This window comes from Oenanthe melanoleuca, chromosome 1, assembly GCF_029582105.1.
Source record: "Oenanthe melanoleuca isolate GR-GAL-2019-014 chromosome 1, OMel1.0, whole genome shotgun sequence".
Taxonomy (NCBI): domain Eukaryota; kingdom Metazoa; phylum Chordata; class Aves; order Passeriformes; family Muscicapidae; genus Oenanthe; species Oenanthe melanoleuca.
In genome coordinates, this window is record NC_079333.1 from 108,342,842 (window position 1) to 108,363,759 (window position 20,918).

General features: G+C 41.2%; 1 protein-coding gene across 1 annotated transcript in view; it reads left to right on the plus strand.

Moving 5' to 3' along the window:
* The window catches only part of DSCAM (DS cell adhesion molecule), a 432,936-nt gene that overhangs the window by 390,899 nt on the left and 21,119 nt on the right, over positions 1 to 20,918 (plus strand). Inside the window, exons 28-31 of the mRNA XM_056502042.1 lie at positions 6,256 to 6,286; positions 11,915 to 12,030; positions 14,292 to 14,441; positions 18,070 to 18,267. Coding sequence (XP_056358017.1) covers positions 6,256 to 6,286; positions 11,915 to 12,030; positions 14,292 to 14,441; positions 18,070 to 18,267 — 495 coding nt within the window. The remainder of the gene's footprint in view (positions 1 to 6,255; positions 6,287 to 11,914; positions 12,031 to 14,291; positions 14,442 to 18,069; positions 18,268 to 20,918) is intronic.

A 20,918-nucleotide genomic window follows, 5' to 3' on the forward strand; every position in this document is an offset into this window, starting at 1 on the left:
TTGCAGTCTGACACTGCTGCCCTGTAGCTTTTGCACTGGCTAAAGGTATTTTGATATTCCCTGAAGGTATTTAGGAAAAATCCTTTCAAATCCAAACCTGAATTAATAGTAAATCAGTGTATCATCTGCAAAATAAAAGCTTAACCTCTTCCAGGAGCCACCAAATTGATTATTTATTTGTATTTTAACCAAAATGTGAATGTGATCATGGTACCTATTAAAACCAGGGCAAACCCTATGTTTTTCTTCTGACCTTGCTACTTATCTCTCTTTTGGGTCTAATTTTGTCCTTTGTAACAATATTTTGGAGTTTAAAAAAAAAAAAAAACAGAGGGCATGGTCCAATTTATATATAAAGGAGGACAACCAACCTTATGGTTCATACACAGCCTTGGAAACCAAGACATCTGGATGCTTTGGCTTGTATAATTTCTTTTTCTTCAAAATCTTATAAGCCATTTACCTTTCCAGTTTTGTTTTTTTTTTCATTTAAAAAATGTGGTGAAGAAAAAAGAAAGTGTTATCTTATATTCTTAGAAATCCTGTGAAATTCCATCCAGTAATGAGCAGGACATCTCGAGCCCTTTGGGTCTAGAAAATTATGTCTGTGCACATTATTTTTTCATGGTTAATTTACAAGTATTCATAGAATCTTGAGTTACAGTCCCTTGAGGAAGGCTGATGATCACTGACTAGGGTGGCTTTTGCATAACATAAAATTTCTCTGAACTATTTCCTCTCAGAAATGAGCAATTTAGAAAATTTAGAAAAACATAGGCAGTAGAAAAGATTTCATCGGTACTTTGGATAAAAGAAATCAGTATTTAACTACCATTTCTGTAAAAGTTGTGTCTCTCTTAGCTGAATTTGTCACACTACAGCTCGACATCCCATCTGGTCCTGTCTTACTTCTCTACAGTATAGAAGTTCTTTTTTGTATCATTTTCAGTCTCCAAGGATATTCTTTCCACATGGTGGTAACCAAGTCATTTCTTAATGCTTTAATTGGTAACTGAAACAGATTCATATATTTTAATTTTCCTCTGTAGTTTTCCCATCATTTACATCCTTAACATTTTGTCCATTGAGATCATTTGCCAGTTCTCTGATTGCTCTGCAACAGGAAAATATTCCCTGCTGTACAGCCCTGGTTTGTGATCTTGATGTATGACTTCATGATCCAGACTATTTTCTTAGTGGTCTGGCATTTTCCTTGTATTTTAGCTACCAAATTCTTGTGTCATTTTCAAGTTTTTATCAGATATTATTTCCTCCATACCACTGATAAATGTCCCAGATGAATATTATTGAATAATGATTCTCTGCTTCAAACTGGGGTCTGAATACATTGGAATCCATGGAAAATGGCTGCTGTGTTAATTTTTACATCATGCTACTTTCTGTTAAAATACTTTGGGTTACCAAAACTTTGTTTTAGAGAAACAGAAATATGATCTTTTATTTGATCATATTACAGAGAGAGGTTTTTTCCAATGTCATTAATTCTCAGCAAACTTTAATCTCATTTTAAAAATCCACTTTGTTTGACATGACTGCTTGACCACAAGTCTGTATTGATTGGCCTCAATTATCCCTTTAATTCATTTCATTAAGCTTCACTCAGTTTTTTTTATTATTTTGTGCATTGCCAAGATCAGACTGATAGGACTTCAGTAATTCAGATTTTTTTTCTCATTGTTTTTGAAGACTGATCCCATGTTTGAAATTTTCTGCTCTTCTGGAGGTTACTTCATATTCTAAAAGTTTTCCTGATAATAAGTATTGCTATTCCAGAGAACTCCTTACTAAGTTCTCTAAAGCAAATGTGTGCAAGTTTTTCTGATGTCCTAACTAAAAAATAAATGGTTTGCTCTACTAATTGTTATGATTACCTTTCATATAATTTTTGAAAGGGAAATATCACATTATCACTTGGTTTCTATGACCTGGTGGGGTTTCTTTGAGGCACAGTATTCTTTTTTCCTCAATCAGGATTTCCTCTAGTCTGCATCAGAAAAATAATCTCCACAGTGGAACCTTCTAAAATAATTTGTGCAAGTTACAGATGTAACTCTTTGTTTTTGTGGCTGCAGGAGTGGTTTGCTTGAACCTGTTTGACAAATAGGAGAGGGAATTGCAGGTTTATTTTCAGTGTGCTCTGCATGCAATTGCATTTGTAATCTGCATTTGTGTCCCTGCTTATTGACAATGGGTTTAGTTCCCATTTCTGTTGAAGAACAGCAGCCTCTCTATTCTTGACTCTTTTACCACTTCTTTGGATGTAAGGATGGTTAAACATTTTTCTTCCTCCTTTATAAAGAAAGCAGAGTCCTGATTTTTGCCCAGTTTAGCAGTTCCACCAGCCAGGTCACAAAAAAAGGTCACTTGGCTGCTGGAGTTCATGCAGCCATTCAGGAGTTCAGCAGATATTCTCAAAGAGAAGCCTGATGGTTTAATGCTCCTTCTCCTGGCTATTGACCCAGCTCTGCTGCTCCTCTAATGGTTTTCCCTTTGTTTTTAAATCCAATTCACCTTAACACAAGCAGAAAGGATCAGCACAGCATGATAGTTCAGGAGTGGCAGGATGCAATTTAAAACTCTATCACTGTCCCTGATTTCCCAGGGGGAAAACCCAAGTGTGTTAAGAATTTTAAAGGTGGCTGCTCCAGCAGAGGAAAGTGATGGCTCTGGTTTTTTCCCTGAAGTGATGCTTGGCTGGAGCAGAGATCATCCCCTTCCCTCTGTCATCTGTGCCCCCTTCCCAAGCCCTGCTGCCACCACCTGAAAACTGGGAGGTGACAGGACATAGCCAGGGATGCTGGCTTATTTTAGACAGTATTATCAATTTGCTGATCAAAAGGGTACTGCAGGAAAATCTCTGGTTATTGGTTTGTGACAATAACATTTCTTCTGCAGCTGTTTTGGACACATGATGTTGTAGTGGGGTCCCAGCCCAGGGAGGAGCTGGAGCTGCTGCAGAGCCCAGAGGAGCAGCAGGATGAGCAGAGGGATGGAGCAGCTCTGCTGGGAGGAAAGGCTGGCACAGCTGGGATTGTTCACCTGCACAGGAGAAGCTTTGGGCTGAGCTCAGGGTGGCCTTGCAGGGCCTGAAGGAGCTGCAGGAAACATGGAGAGAGACAATTGCCAAGGGCTGGAGGGACAGGACACAGGGAATGGAGGGACAGACACAGGGAATGGAGGGACAGGACACAGGGAATGGAGGGACAGACACAGGGAATGGAGGGACAGGACACAGGGAATGGAGGGACAGACACAGGGAATGGAGGGACAGGACACAGGGAATGGCTCCCACTTCCAGAGGGCAGGGCTGGATGGGATATTGGGAATTAGGAATTATTCCGTGGGAGGGGCTGGGATGGAATTCCCAGAGCAGGTGTGGCTGCCCCTGGATCCCTGGAATGTTCAGTTCCAGGTTGGACATTGGGGCTGGAGCAGCCTGGGACAGTGGAAGGTGTCCCTACCATGGCTGGGGTGGCACTGGATGGGCTTTAAGGTGCCTTCCATCCAAAACTATTCCATGATTCTGTGATACTCAGTTACTTTTAGGCTTCTGGATTTTGGTTTGATAGATAGAGGAGCCCTTTATATTCCATCCACCTTTGTTTTTGTCCCTTCCCACCCCAACCTTTGTGTCCATCAACTCCAGCAGTTCTGCTGACCATTTAAACAATCTACTTGGATAATTAGCAAATTTGAACTCAGCTGATGGAGTTTTTTCCTTTCAGTACTTCCTCATTCAGCTTTTGACACACCTCATGGTCTTCTGGATGCCTCATGTTATTTTTACTGAAGGTGCACAATCTCCTGTGCATCTCTTTAGCCAAGAATGATCATGTGTTGATGAGCACTTATGTGCCACATAGGTGAATTGGTGTGATTTTTTTCCCAGATGCAGTATGGAAATCATCTGTGTGCAGGGCAGCACCTGAGAACATGTGAGGGAGATTTCTTTGCCATTTAAACATGATAAAAAATTATGAGAAGCAAACTGAAGTAGATTGCAATAATTTTCAACTTTGTCCCTTCTGCTTTTCTTGAGTTGTGAATTCCTTGCACAAATACACAGAGACTTCGCTTAAGAAGGCAGCAATTGCTTCAAAAAGCTGCTGGCTGAATGAAAACAATATTTGCATATTAAACCACCCTGATTATGTGTGCCAGAGGGAGAATGTGTGCACAGTGTCTTCATAATCCTGGTGCTGCTAGAACAGCAAGAAGCATCATAAAATTTGCTGAAAAAAAATCCTATTACTTGCAACCAGTATCATTATTATTATTGTGTTGGGTTTGTTTGGCTTTTTTGTTTTCTTTTGAAGAAATTTGTCCCTTCCTGAGTTTTTAGAAGTCAGTAACAAAACTCCTTTGGGAGCAGCAGTGTTGGTCTTTTGGTTTATAACTGATGGCAAAAATATTGTCATCTACTAGGCACTACAACTTACAAGTGTTAAGGGCAAAGACAATCTCATTCCAAGTGAAAAATGGGAATTCTGAGTGCCCAAATGAAGCACTGCTTGGTTTGGATGAGACACCTCAGATGAACCATCCTTCCCTCCACCAGGAATCTTCCATGCTTTGTGCTGGAAAGGGATGGAGGAAGGTTAAAAATGAAGGAGTAGAGCTAGCAGACCTAGATGGAGCACAGAATTCCAGCTTCTCCAGTGGTAGGTGAGGAATAAAAAGAGAGGCAAGCTGGCACTGTGTCAGATAAATACAATTCAGAGAAGTGGATAAAAGGAGTTCTGCTGCGTTTTTTTTAAAGAATAAAAAGAGCCCTCTGTCCATTTTTTTTCAAAAATTAGTCCAACACAAGCTGTAGAGATATGTTAGGATGGTGGCTTGTTTCTGTCTGCATCCTTGGAATTTTAAAGGCAAGATATTTAATAGGATCACAAGTAAGGAGATTGAAGGTGTTGGAGACCCAAGAGGTGATTGAAAACTAAAAAAGGTGGGATGGAGAAAACAAAGACAAATTCAGTAAATATCTTGGCAGGTGCTGGTAGATTTACAAGAAGCAGATAAAAGAAGAAATGTAAACTTCCCTATAAGAGTTGTTTGAAGACTTAGAACTTTGAATTGCTTTCTTCTCAGATTTGCTTCAGTTGGTTGCACAAAAGGCTGCTTTGTTGCTGTGTGATAAACTTAAGGACTTGGGAATCAGCATTTTAAGTGAGTTTGTTTAGCAGCAGACTGCAGGAGAACAAAGCAGAGCTGCCTGGTTTTGCTGGATGATACCAGAGAAATTAGTGTATTATGTTGATAAAATTTTACAGAAGCCTACCTGAAAAACCAAACTTCAGCTGTGCCTTTTGAACTGATAAGTATTGAAATAATTATAGCCCCAAAGGATTTTCTGCTAATAATAATAGCAGCAATGACAAGAACAGGAGGAATATTTTTCCTTCAGCAGTGTCTTATTTTGCAGGGCTGATCCATGTGGGAATAAACCATTTTATGTTTCATGTGTAGACCATACTCTGAAGACGCAGTGGTAGTTTTTAATTATTGCTAGTGGACAAATATTCATATTTGAGTGCAACCAAGCAAGTTTTTTCCAGGGGAAGTTCAGGTTGGGCATCAGGAAGAGTTTCCCCATGGAAAGGGAGCTCAGGCCTTGGCAGGGGCTGCCCAGGGGGTTTGCAGTGCCCATCCCTGCAGGTGTCCAGGGAAGGGCTGGATGTGCCCTCAGTGCCCTGGGCTGGGGACAGGGTGGGAATCAGGCACAGCTGGGACTCTTGGAGGTCTTTTCCAACCTCAGGGATCCTGGGATTCTAAACTGGCTCCTTGGAGACCTCCCTTGCTTGGTTTGGAAATGACCTGTTGGCAGCTGCTCATCCAGCCTGGCTTCAGCTCTTGCCCAGAGATGGATATCAAAATCCCTATTTTCTTGCCTTTTCTTCTTCCTTCACCTGTTCATTTGCTACCCACAGCATGAAAGAACTCAGATCCTTGTTATTGGTCAAATTGTTCCTATTTCCAATATATTTAAGTAGCTTTTTTTCTAGTTAAGCCAATGGTAACTTGTATTTCTCTAATTATCTTTGGTGCTACTGAGGAACTAAACTGGGCTGTTTGGAGCAGAAATGCAACTTCAGCAAAAGGGACTTTTAGACACTTTTATTGTTGCCACTGATGGAGAAACAGCAGTGGTGTTACACATGGCTGATTCAAATCATTTGGTCATAGATTTGCAAATAGATTTTCATTTGTGATGACATTTCTTCTATTTTCTTCTAGATGCAAAGAGTTTGGCCGAAATGCTTATGAGGTAAGAACAAATTGAATTTTATGTTGGTTTTTTTTTAAATTGAAAAATGCCTGTCAACTATAATATCATATTTAAGAATTTTTATAGGGACAAATGGAGAAGTAAACTTTTTCCTAAACCCTTTTCCAAAACCACACCATTTTTCTGTCTGTTAAGAACTGTGATGCACTGATGGTCAGACAGGATAGAAAAAAGACACTCTGGACAATGTGAGGGGCTACAATGATAAAAAAAAAAAATGATAACTTGTGTTAGTAGATTAAATCATAGAAGATATGTAGGTCCATTTGGACATTTTTCCTACTCTGAAAAAAAAAACTTGTAATATGTATCAAAGTAATTGCTCTTCAGAGATCATCTGATTAAAGGCAATAAATTTCTGACTGTGAAGATCTCTAAACTTTGCAGCTCTGTTTATGTAATTCACTGTTGTTAGCTGCTTATGCCCAAAGGAATAAAAGAGCAGGTAAATCCATTTATTTTTTTCACTTCTGTTCCATCAGCTCAGCATTCAGAAATCTAATTCAGTTGTTGGATTGCATCATAATGACTATTCTGGCACCACAATTCTTTCAAAGATGGAAATTTCATAACTTCAATGTTTATTCTTTTGTCTAGGGAAAATATTGAACTTTAGAACTGCTGCATATATTTGAAACTGGGATCACCAAGGGATTATTTTTGAGTTCAAATGAATTTTGGGTTGCTAGAAAATATTTGTTATATTCAAGCAACAAATTTGAGAATGTCATAGGTATTCCACCACATGGACCACACTCCAAACCTCCTCACCCATGATAAACTTCACTTCTGTTGTAAGAAAAAGCAAAGACATGGTGACAGAAGGGTTTGGTGTAGATTCAGCTCTCTGCCATTACATCTGAATAAGCCCAGTGATGCTAACAGGACTGGTCATGCTGTGCAGGTCACCCCTCCCTGGCTGCCCATGGCAGCAAATTGTGGGATACAGCAGCTTCAGGAGCATTTGCCCTGCTGCTGTCTGGTGCCACAGAAGACAGCACAGATTAGCACACACAGCAAGTGAAGAAGAACCCAGCAGGGATCAGCTGAAACCCCTGGATGGAGATTTCAGTGCCAGCCCCTCAGAGCCCCTCTGCAAAACTGGGAATGCTCTGCCCTGGCTGCTCCACTGTCACCACTCTGCCATTCCAGAGCATTTCTGACACTCAGGAAACTTCACCAAACTTCCAGAAGTGTCCAGGTTTTACTCATTTTTCCTTTGCTGATGGTTACCAAATGAAGGAACCTTTTCCTCCCTATCTGATGTGCTCAGAGAGCAGCCAGGTCCCCCCTCAGTCCTTAGTTCAGAGCTGGTTTTCCAGGTAACTCACCTGCCACCATTTCATTTGGCTTTTGCCTTCACCAGCATTGAAACATGACCATCAAACCAGTTCCTCTCATCCTCTTTTATTAACAAATAATCTTGTCTTTATCACATAAGCATATTTCACATTTCTTTGCTAAAAGTTTGAGCAAAGACAAATGACTTAAATCAGAATTTCAGAGGAAGTAGGGGATATAGACTTACATTTGCAGACATGCCAGAATTGGAAACTCACATTTGTGAAAAATCTGTGAAATACCTTCAACCAAAACCTGAGCTACCCACAAACACCAGATGTTCCTGAAGATGTAATATGTGAATAATCAAAGGATAATAAGCCCTCTCCAAAGCAACAGTCATGTATGATAAAGTTCCTGATAATTTTTTATCTTTAAGATTTTACCAAAATCTGCTGTGATAAAAATATCAAGAAAGGGGGTATTTGGGGAGAGGGCAGAAAAGATGATTCCATGCTTGGAGGCCTGGAGAGAGCTTTGAGTATCTTTCCCTTTGAGGAGATTTTCATGAGTGTGTGTAAAGCAGATTAAAAATGGAGCTTTAGTCTTTGCTTTGAGAGTCACTGGCTTTGGCTGTGTAAGTCAAATGTCTGTGGAGCAGGATAAATCAGCAGTTTAATGTGAGCTGCACAACTCATGTTGATACCTTAAACTCACAAATAAAAATCCCTGCTGCTGGATAAGTACAGCTTTTTAATGTTTCTTTTGGGTGAAAGCACCAGTCTAGCTACATTCTTTGTAACAGCTCACTGTGAATCAGTTTAGCAATTCACTGAATTTTTAAATTTTCAACAGAAGGTGAAGAATCTTTTATCCCCAAATATTCTGACTGCTTACAAGATTTAGTTTCCTGTATGTTTTTACAACAAACTGTGGACTCTTTCAAAATCCCCATACAATGTACTTGCTCTGTACATCTTAAAAGAAGGCCTTTTTATTCACAGACTCAACATAAAAGCTGTAATCAGACCAAAGTACCACCTGCCCAAATACCTGTTTTAAATAGTGACAAAAGCAGGAACTTTAGTAGAATAAAAGAATACAGCAAAATACTGAGAGAGCTGGGATTCTTCAGAATGGAGAAATCTTTGGGGAGATCTCATTGAGGCATTTCAGCAGCTGGAAGGATCTTAGGAAAAGGAGAAGGACTTTTAATATGGGCAGACAGTGACAGGAACAGGGGCAAGGGTTTCAAACTGAAAGAGGGCAGGTTTAGATTAAATATTAGGAAAAATTCTTTACTCAGAGGGCAATGAGGCACTGGAACATGTTGTCCAAAGAAGTTGTGGATTCCTCCTCCCTGGAATGTCCAAGGCCAGGCTGGACAGAGCTTGGAGCAACCTGGGATAGTGGGAGGTGTCCCTGCCCATGGCAGGGGGTGGAATGGGATGATCTTTAAGGTCTTTTCCAACCCAAGACATGATTGTGTGATTCTGTGACTCAGCCTCCTGACAGGCTCCAGTGCCTGAAGATTTGGAGCTCAGAGATTCTTTGAACTAGATGGAATTAATTCTGTTATACACAGATCTTTACAAGGTCTGATAAGTAAAGAAAAGCACATGCTTATGTTTGGGAATTTTATGTCTGTAAATACAAAAAAAATAAACATAGATACATTTTAGCCCTTTAAAAATATAGTCATTGGACTCCTCATCCACCAGACCATTAAAATATTTTTGCCTGAATTCAGTTTAGGAAATACTTCCAACCAAGCTTCAAAACTGAAACCTTAAAACACTTTGCCCTCCTTCCAAGCTCTAGAGGCATTTCATTGCTGTGGGCACTTTAGGATTTTCTAACTTGAAAGCTGAGCTGTTGTGGTCTGCAAAAAAGAATTTAAAATTCACTTAGCCAGAATGAGACATCATCCTAATCAGCACCAACCCCCTTGCTTCTGCCTGAGCTGTGTTTGGACACCCCATGTCACTGCTGCATGCAGGGGAATTAATTAGATCAGCAAGGAGGAGGAGAGACAGCCCACAAACCAAGGAACAACTCTCAGGAATAGCAGGGAATATTCCTGAATATAGAGAGGCCTGGGTTCCAGTTCTGGCTTGAAAGACCTGCCACATATTTTGCATTAAGATATCCCTGGAGCCAAGGTTGAGATTGGGAATTCTCTCTGGTCAGGTGGAAAACTCTGCTCCTGCTCCCTGTGGTCCAAACAATGCTTCCTGTGTTGGTTGTACTTTCTAATAATGGAATACAGAGCATTCATCCTGCAGAAGAGGCTCTGGCACTCTGGGATCTGCATTCTCTGAGCAGGAGTCTGATCCCATCCCTTCATCTCCTGCATCCCCAGTGAATGCAGAGGGGTGCAGTGATGCATTTCCCAGGCTCAGTTATGTGCTGCAAAGATTCTAGATGCATCTGACTCTGTGTATCCCATTGGATTATTGAAATTGGAAAAATCAGTTTCCTACTCTAAACTGAAAAAGGGCAGGTTTAGATTAAATATTAGGAAAAAGTTCTTTACTCAGAGGGCAGTGAGGCACTGGAACAGGTGCTCTGTGTTTGCTCTATGACCCTGGGCAAGCCCAGAGCAGTCCAGCTTTCCAAGGGCCTGTGTCCAATCATATTTGGAATGCAATTAAATTATTATTGATAAAATATAGATAAAATATAAAACATTATAATATTTCAGCAACTTGAATGGCATCCACCCCATGCAGAGATTTGAAGAACACCAGTGTGGAATTTATCTGCATTTGACAACACTAAATGTCTTTGAAAATTTATGTTCTTAATAAGAGCCTGTGATGACCATTCTCCCCTGATTATACATGGAGAAAAGTCTGGAAGCCTTTGGGAGGCTCTCCTGATATTTTGCTTCCTTGATGATTGAATGAGGCACCTGTGGCCTGTTTGAATGCAGGGAGCAACACCATCTAATCACCCAGGAGAAGGGAGAGAATAAATTTTGGATATATAGATGGTGTTAATGCTAGGGATCACATCAACAGGGAAAGGCAGGGGGTGAAAATCAGATGAGTGCTCCTATGTGCCTTGTGGGTCTCACCCTTGGATTTGAGCAGAAGCACTGACCACATGGCCAGAAAATTCCTCCAAAAAGTGACTCCAGGAGAACCTCCAAGCCTGAGTTCATCAGGTGTTGCTGATGTGGAGACACAGCAGGAAGTTAACACAAATTTCCTGGAGATGTGAGCTCATCACACTGGATTAATTCTTTGTGCTCACAGAAGAACTGAGCTCATCACTTTAACAGTCCTCTGCTGATTCCTTTAACAACAATAATTCTCTGCCAAAGCAGAATTAAACTGAGTGATCTGCAGCTATTTTAAACTAGAAAATTAGCTTCCACTTGGATCTTACAGCTCTTTGAAGCCTGAGCACCTGGATCACACTGCTGCCTGATTTGTCTCAGCTCTCCTCAGCCTCCTGCGTGAAATATTTGCAAATATTTCATTTCATCCCGAGAGTAATTACATCTAAAAGGGCAAAATGTTCCTGGGTTTTTAGTGCAATGTGAAGGTTTCTTGGTGCAAGCTCTGTGCTAGAAATGATTGTGGCACTTGGTTTTACCATCCATTTTCATTTGCTTTTGGTAGACAGCTCATTTAAGAAGTCATTTTCTGGTACACAAACTTCAAAATGAAATTGTTTCAATTTGCATGATGATAAAATAATTGGTTTACGTTCTTTTTTAGATTATTGCATCAATCAATTAGACATAATCCACAAATGTAAACAAGATTTGCAATTTTTGTCTTGGAACATCAATGGGACTAAAGCCTTTATTTATTTTATGCAATCTATTAATAGTACTCCTAGTTATTAATTTGCTTTTTCATTTATCAGTCGAAGTGATATTTGGAACTTAGCTAATTAAAAATAATGAAAAGATAAAAAAACAATTAGAAATTACTCAAGACATCATTTTCCTACCAACCTGTTTGATCAGCTGTGTCTTGCTTTTACTCAGATTCCTGAGAAGTGAAAGGTCCATCTTCCAAAGTGCTTTTACTAATTTTATTATGACAACACTTGAAGAAAACTGTGTGAAATTCTCAGATTCCTACTGATGGAGGACAGACCACATCCCTCCACACTGTGCATTCATTAAGTGCATAAATTAATACCATGCACTTGTTCTGAAGAAGGCAAAATCAGATGTGTGAGTGGTTTTTTTGCTGATTATGGTTACATTGAGGTTTCTTGAGCTGGACAGATTGAAAACGAGGAAGTTTGCAAATATCTTTTAATTTAAGCTGAATGTTAACATGTTCACTTCTCTTTTGTTTTCAGCAAGAACACCAGGACATCAGACACACTTAATAAGCAGCAGCAAACACTGAGGATGCACATAGACATTCCCAGAGCACAGCTGCTGATAGAGGAGAGGGACACCATGGAGACCATTGGTAAATCTGAGCTTTTTTCTCCCCTGCTTAATGTAACAGGTTCTTTTAGGCTCAGTTCCTTTACTCCTCACCTTTTCCCTGCTGCACAATCAAGAGTAAAGAGTAATTTGAAAACCAAACTGGATTGTTTTGGGCTTTTTCCCCTTCTCTTTGAGTCATTTCCCAGTAAAAGTAATCTCAGTATAGGATCTAAAATAATGCAGGACATTAGGAAAATGAAACTGTTGGAAACAGTTTGTTGAAGAAAATGTAATTGAGGACTGGCAGTTTTATGATTTTCATACTGATTTCTCATTTGGCTCTGACTAGGCAGTTGGATCACTGACATTACTTAAAGAAAAAATGTAATTGTGAAACTGCACTCTCAGTATCAGGATTTGCTACAGCCAGCTTTTAAAATTTACACATTACATATTGTATCCACCTGTTCATAGCACATGATATTTCAACATTTTGATCAGTTTTCAGCTTCTGTGTATCCATGCAAAATTGAAATCTAAACTGTTTGACGCAGCAGAAAACAAGATTTCTCATGGGGCTGGTACTTAACTGAACTGTCACAAGAAATAGAATTGTTTGGTGTTGGGTTTTTTTTCCCAAATGATTTAAAAATATCTGAAAACCCAGAATGGAAATGCAGCCTGTTGTCATGACTGTATGAGCACACACTGTGACAAGACACTCCTGACTGGCCTTGTTAGACTTCTAATTTTACTTTTTTGGGATAAAAATCTGTATAAAAGAAGCATCCAGGGATGGTGTGGCCAGAGAGGAGAGCCAGCAAGCTGAGAGCAGCAGCTCTGTCCATGCCCATTCCAGGTTTGAAAAGGAGACCTACAGATTTTTTTAAAATCATTATTTGGGCTTTCCAAAATCTGCCCTTTGTGCCAGGCTTCATCCTAAAGGCAGCTTTAATTTTTGAGAGGCAGATGCTGAGCAGTGGGGGGGTTACAGTGAAAATACTCTTAGAGCCTGAACTGCAGCAATGTGATCAGGGCCTTGGTAAGAGGCAGCTTTCCACCCAGAATAAGCAGGGATTTTGGCAGGGTTTGACAGAGTTTGCTGCCAAGAGGCTTTATTCCCAACCTGAACAAGAGCTCATCCTTTGCCAGAGACAGAGTGGTTTGATTCCTAATGTTATTCTATTTATAGCCTTCTTTGGGTAAAAAATGTGACTTCTGTTATAGTGCAGGACTGTTCACCCTAATGGTGTCTTGTCAAGTTGAAAAAAAAAAAAAAAAAAAAAAAAAAAAAAAGCAGGAAAGCTTAAAAGAAGTGGATCAACCTCTGCTGACTAGTAAATGCCCAGAAGTCACATTATAAAACTATATAGCAAGCACAGCAGGAAATCCCTGAGGCTTTTATTGCAATTCTGAATGGATAAAAAGACTGTAAAGATTGCAAAAGAGAGTCTGATATCACCCCAAACAGTTGTTCTGCAAGCATAAAGGCAGTAAAAGATTTATTGTTATTAAACCATCCATGATCAAGTGGACCAGATTCCTCCTTGGATCAAAAAATAAATACGATACAGAGATCACAACTGAAAAAAAGTAATAATTAAAAAAGGAAGCAAGTGCTGTATAGCAATGCAATGATCAAGGTCTGTGTAGAAATTTGGTGAATATATCCTACCTCTCAGGGAAGAACACAGCAGTAAAGGTTAGTGTTCACCTTTTTCTTCCTTCCCAAGGTCAGGCTTAACCTCACACCTTTTTTTGAAGCTGCAGAAAAAAAGAAAAAAAGCCCTGAGTCAGGGTCATCCCTTCTGCCATATTGTGTCTCTGCAGAAAAAGGGGAGAGAGGGCTGGTTAGCAACACTCCCTTATGGTGTTGTAACACCTCCTTTTGGGAGGATGGGATGGTTTCACTGAGGACATGGCTAATCATGCTAATAAAAAGAAATAAATGGAATACGTTGTTAAAAAGCTCATCTGAGCTCTCTGAAAGTGAAGGGGAAGAAGGCAGTGTTCAAAGGATGGGAATGAAGGAATGAGGGCCACAAATCAGGTCTCTGTGAGGACGTTTGACAGTCTGCCCCACGTCTCTAAGGTGAAATCACCAGCAAAAATGAAAGTCATTCTTTAGTTTTATGTGGGCTTTGAGTTTAAGTTCAGAGGCTGCCTCCCTTCCAAGGCACCTCAGCCCTGCAGGGAGCAGCTCTGCCCGTGGTGTCACTGCCCAGGGACCCTGGGGACTCGCTGCAGAGAAGGCAGAACCAACATTCTGTGCTCATTATCTGGTTGTTTTTCCACTTCCAGACGACAGATCCACGGTGCTGCTCACTGATGCTGACTTTGGAGAGACGTCCAAGCAGAAGTCCCTGACTGTCACCCACACTGTCCACTACCAGTCAGTGTCACAAGCCACGGGGCCACTGGTGGATGTCTCTGATGCCCGGCCTGGAACAAGTAAGCACATCAGAAAAAAGAGGTTTTTTTAGAGAAGATAAAGCTGTAACAAAAGAAATACTCTGCTCCTCCATTTGTGTCCTCATCCTTGTGTGTGAGAGTGGAGAGAAATCTATTTAGGTCAGCAGAGGCCATTTCTTAAACTATTGCATTTGTGATTCAATATGGGGAAAATTGCATATGCATCTGAAATGGAGGTGTAATTCGAAATAATTCATACCTGGCCTTCATTAAACCAAATGCATGTTAGATTTTAATTTCCAGAATTTATTGGGTAAATTACCCTAATGGCTTTTAGTGTCTAATATACTTTTTTTTTCCTCTGTGATCAATCTTTATTGTATTTCAAAAACAGCTTTCCCCCTACCTCTCCATCAGGAAAAAAAAGCAATTCTCATTATTACTTTTTCTGAAAAAGTTATATTTCTGGCTTTAGTTATTATGGTAAATTACTTTTCCCAGATATATTCATGCCAAGTAATCCTTCCAGTGATTAAAATACTATCATAAATTAATATACTGATGCAATCCATTCTTCTCATTCTTCTCATGAATATGTTCCATATCTATGTAAATGGCTTAAAAAAAATACTAGGTTGATTGATTAGTTATGAGTTAGAAATTTTACCAAAATGTAGTTCACTGCAGTGTGCAATTTCTGAAATCTCTTGGATTATTTCTGTCCCCTGATTGTTTCAGAATTTACTTGTTGAATTTGGTGAACATAAATGCTGAAAGCTCAGTTGCTAGACTGCAGATGATTTGAAAAATCCATTCCCACCACAGTCTTTTAAATAATAGGTGTTCTAGTCCTGGCCTTGGTGTTTTTATAGCTCTTCCATCTTTTTTCAGGTCATTCCTCGAGGACTAGATTTTCTAATAAGGAAAGAGGCATCACCCCAAAACTCATGCCTGTGTCATACCACAGAACTTCTTAGCACCTTCCTTACTAATGGCTCTTTGTGTGCAGTTCTGTGCTTCATTCCTCTGCAGCCAGAGAGAGAATTCCTTCAAATTAAATGTGGATTAACTCATGTGTAAGAATATGATCTGTGTCCTGCCCTGCTTGGAAATAAAAATCCACCAGCACTTTTATTAAGCAGTACAGATCAGATTGCAGCAGGGCACAGGGCTGGGTCAAAGACTTCCAGGTAATGTTCTCTGGATTTAAGGCACTAATCCAGCTTTGCTGCAGGCTGGGTGATGGGACTTTGTCTAGAGCCACCACTTGTGCTGGGAAGAGGAGAGCAGAGCCCAGCTGGGTGGCTCAGAGGTTATGGACCCTCCTGTCTGAGCCCACTCACATTCACTGAGTGACAAATATTCCTTTACAGCTGTTTTAAGTTATTCAATTGTCCTTATTTATTTACTTATGAAAGAGATGCTCTGTGAACCTTTGCCTTGCTGACCTCAGCTCTCTCCAGTTGTGTTTGAGAGCAGAGCTGCCATAACCAGGCACCAGCTGTGTTTGCAGCCCACTGCCAGCTCTGGACTTGCTGTGCCTGTGCTGCACAGCCCCTCACAGGGCACAGCAGGGCTGGAACACAGCTCATCAGGAGGAGGGCTGAGCTCCTGTGTGCTGCAGAGCCTCTCCCAGCTCATTCCCACTGCTGATGAGATCCTCCCAAGTCACAGGATCAGAGGTTGAGGTCCAGAGGGACATCTGGGCACTGGTCAGTCCAGCCCCAGGTCAGCAGGGGCTGGCTGCTGGCTCAGGAGCATCCCCAGGTGGCTTCTGGATGTCCCCAAGGGGGAAACTCCAGCACCTGCATGGGCAGCCTGTGCCAGGGCTCGGTCTCCCTCACATTAGTGTTTCCTGATGTTCAGGACAAAGCTCCCAAGTTTCTCCTTGTGGCCATTTCCCCTGCTCTCCTCACTGGGCACCACTGACACTGACAGAAACTTGGCTCTCATCCTCTTGCCCTTCAGGTATTTCTGTACATTGCTGGCATTCCCCCAGACCTTCTCTTCTCCAGACCACTGTGCCAGGAGCTGTTCCCACCAGCACTCTCCTGCTCTCCACGTTCTCCCTTGAGTGAGGCTCACTCCTGGCCACACCAGAGCCACGTGCCACATTCCCCAGAGTTGCTTTGCACCACACTGAGCACGGATTTGGATGCTGTCCATGTCAGGCAGCTCTGTGCTGCACTGCCAGGAGGATCACTTATCAATGGCACTGGCTTCTAATTTTTCCACTGCTGTAGGGGGAAAAAAGGGAGAAGGATCAGACCATTATTTGTAAATAAAAGCCTTGTTTTTCTAAGCAGCAGAATACAAATTCTCACTGGGGATGCTTAGGCAGAAGCAGTGCTCTGAGTCATTATCTGGGTGTTGCTTTTTCTTTCAATTTCTTCTGCTAAAGTCTCTTACCTCAAAGACTGACAACTTCACCATTTGAATGTCAAAGAACATTTTGAATAGATTTGAATTTTTCATTTCTAATACCCTTTCTATTGTTAGTGATATTCTTTCAGAAGCTTTGAAGAGAAATCCTTCAGTGCTGATGTAGTCACTCTCTGTTTGCCACATAATTATTTTTTTCTCTTTCCCTTGCTTTGTTAGACACACTCTTAGGGCAGAACTCTTTATTAATAAGTTCAAGGAGGTCGATTTTGGCACACAGTTTGCTTTTGCAATCTTGGTCACTATATTATCTCTAAGTTAATTTAAAAAGTGCAACATTGCTGACCTTAAACCAGTGGCAGGTGATTTTTAAAGTTTGAGAAATTGTATTAATTTACTAATTGTTCCAAAGCAGTCAAATCTTTTTGAACCTATTCCCACTGAAACTCTGATGGCATGATTACACCTTATGTTTTATGTCTTGGCCACTTGTTAAAATAGGAAATCTGTAGCTGATCAATACTGTAATAAAATAACAGTATGTCCAGAGCAGGGAGTTACAGCCCCACATTTCTGAGCACATCTGTTTAAAAAAACTGACAGCAGGTACCTGGTGCAGGGTGTTTCTGAGGGTACATCTATGCTGATAATTTGCCTTGCACTTCACTTGAGCTGTGAAATCCCTGACCAGATCTACTTGCCTTGTGCTCTTTCAGTTCTCAGGGTGGAGAATTGCTTGTCTTGGAGTAAAGGGATAATTAATGTGTCAATGGAAGAATGATGGGGCCTTCAGCTCTTCAGTTCCACCCTTGATAAAATGTAGAGTTTCATTGGAAAGAGGGCAGTTCTAGAAAAGCATCAGCAGTTTGGTAATGATCAGCATTAACACTGTTCGTTTTTTTCTCCTCAAAAAAGAATGTCTTGAGTTTGTTTTTTTTAACAAATATGATTTCTGGAAGGGGGAAGTGAAGGGCCAGGCATTGATCTCTCTAATGACCAGGGAGAGGACACAAGGAAATGGCTGGAGCTGTGTCAGGGAGGGGTTTGCTTGGATATCAGGAACAGGTTCCTCACCCAGAGGTGGTTGGATGAATGGTCACAGCCCCGAGGCTGCCAGAGCTCCGGGAGAGTTTGGACAGCACTGCCAGGGATGCCCAGCCTGGGATTTGGGGGGGTCTGTGCAGGACCAGGGGTGGGACTCAATGATCCCTGTGTGTCCCTCCAGCTCAGGCCATTCTAGGACTCAGTGATTCTGACAGGGCTGCTTTGTTCCCATCCCTCACAGATCCCACCACGAGGCGGAATGCCAAAACCGGACCCACCGCGCGCAACCGCTACGCCAGCCAGTGGACCCTCAACAGACCCCACCCCACCATATCAGCCCACACCCTCACCACGGACTGGAGGCTGCCCACGCCCAGGCCAGCAGGCTCAGTGGACAAGGAGAGTGACAGCTACAGCGTCAGCCCCTCGCAGGACACAGGTACGGACCGGGCTCCCCGCAGGGACAGCAGCAGCTGCAGGACCCCTCCTGCTCCTGGCTGTGCCTTTTTGGAGCCCAGGTGGTGTAATTCCCTTGCCAGGGTGGTTTTTGTGTAGGTGTCCTGGTTTGAAGGACAGGTATCTGCCAATAAATGCAGAAGCTTCTCTTTGAAATGGAGAATGTAAACACCCTCCCTCCAAATTATTATAATTTTGAAATTAAGGGGCTCTCAGGCAAAGAGATGGGAATTAGGAATAACAGTTCTTTACTAGGAAAATTAAAATAGAAATGCAGTATTACACAGAACAATCCCAGCCCTGCCAGAGTCAGAATCCAAGCTGACACCCGTCAGTCAGTCAGGGTGTTGGCACAGTCCCATTCAATGGTGGCTGCATCCTCCTGCAGTGGCAGATGTGGTTCAGCTGGAGCAGTGCTCCTGGAGAAGGTGCAGTTTCCTCTGAAGCTCCAGGGATGATGTGGAAAGGTCTGGTTTTCCTCTGGAATCCAGTGGGAAGAAGGTTCCTTGGTGTCCAAAATGTCAGTTTTGATCTGGGCAGGAAAGGCTTGGCTCCTCCCCTGGCTGGAGCATCTCCCAGTGGGATGATGGAATTTTATCAGTCATGCACTGGGACTCAGTGGCCCAGCAGCAGATGATATCTTCCTGGAGGGAGTATGGGTTGTGGAAAAGAGAAACATGATTGCAATCTTATCTTAAAGATGGCCCATGAGCAGATAATGTGTGCCATGGAGATAAGGAAATCACTACCCCACCTGGTTTTAACAGATGGTGATAGAATACACATTTCTGGCCACATCAACCCAACACACTAGATTATTTATGAGGAGTGCCACAAATGCTTGCAGTGATAATGATGACAAATATTTTGTCTCTGGTTTCTCATTCCACATGCATCCTTTGAAAGACGTCCTTCCTTTAAAAGAAAGGTGGTAAATTTAACTGTAGCTTCCCAAAACAAACAGCAAAAGTAGGAGAATTTGACTAGGAATGGACAATATTAGTCTGCAAGAATATCCTTGAGTCATATTTGGAGTAGTTTTTAGGATTTGAACAACCTTCAGGTTAGTATTTCTGTTTTCCCATTCATGTAATATGTTAATTATCAATGGGGAAAAAATAAAAGAAAACTCTGGAATTAGAGTCCAAGTAAAAATCCATTCATAGGACTGAATTCTGCAGCAGCTGGCCAGGATTTTCCTGAGAAATGGCGAGCATGGCGTTTATTCCTCTAGATGACAAGTGGGGAGACACTGAATACATATTCTGCCTGCAGTACTCATCTCTTCTTGATGTCTTTACATCACAAATGCAACTGGAACTGGAAAAAAAGCTTTCTCCACTGTCCTATGCTGAAAAATCAACAAAAAAAAAGGCAAATAAATGAGTAAATTATTAACTAGAAGAACAATCATGAAGTAAATCTGATAAAGGTTAAAAAGGGAGAAATGTAAAATATTTCTCAGATGGAAATCTGACCAAAGGGAATCCAGGCTTGGTCTGGCTTCCTCAGAAGGAATTGCCAACTGTCTGTCCTGATTTTAGGAGAAAGGTGCTCATGATGTGTTAGAGCTACAAAGCAGTGGATGTGAGTAGCCTGTCACCATAAAAACCAGTATGACTGGTTTGTTTTCTGTATAGGAACAAACATTTGACTTCATTCATATTTAGTAATTTACAGCCTGGAGTTCTCAGTGTTTCATAATTCACCCTCTTAAACCCCAATGTTGTCTCCATGGGGTAATGGCAGTCACTAGATACCTCCAGCCAGCTGACAACATTCAGGTAGAATTACCATAAATTGTTAAGATTATTAAATAGACAAATCTAAATATAAATAGAAAATCTCCTCTCAGAAGCCCTTTCTGTAGATCCTCCAGATTTCAGGTGCATTTGGATGTGTTCCAACCTCTTGTCACCCAGGGATATTTTCCAATATGTGTGGCAAAGGGCAGAAATTAAATTTACTGTGTGGTTTAGTAGATAAACTACATCCAATTATGTAAACAGACTCTATAATCTATATTTTAACAAGGCTGCTTTTCTACTCTGTGTCTACCTTTGAGCTCACAGTGATTTATGTAAGGGATAGCAAGCTTTAGATCAAGAAAGGTTTTCTTGTGCCAAAAAGCAGCTCTATTACACCACTTGGTTTCTGGGAAAAGAGTCCATTTAATTTAAGTGCTTCAGAAGTTTAAAACTTTCAAATAAACATATGTAGCCAAATTATGTGTTCAAGAATCAATTGAGCTAATGTGCACATTTGATCACTTCTCCAATCTGGAGCTGAGATTTCAGGAACTGGTTGATGCAGCTGATATTTGGCAGAATTTAGCACTTATCAAAACAATTCCAGGCTTACAAAGCAGTAGCTTTTGAGCTGAGCAGAAATGCCTGGCAGCAGTTCATAGCTGTGACCGAGTTCTAATGTTCTAACTAGAGGCCATTAGAAATTTCCTGATCAATCTGTACACATGAAGTTCAAGAAGTTTCATAAAGTTCACCCTGGGCTTGGATAAACTTTCCCCAAATCTAAAGCAAGTGCTCAGGCAGATTGGTTCTGGAATATTCTCCCTCTTGGCATGGGGTATGGGGAGCTGCAGGTGCTGAGCTTCAATGGACCAAGCTGTGACCT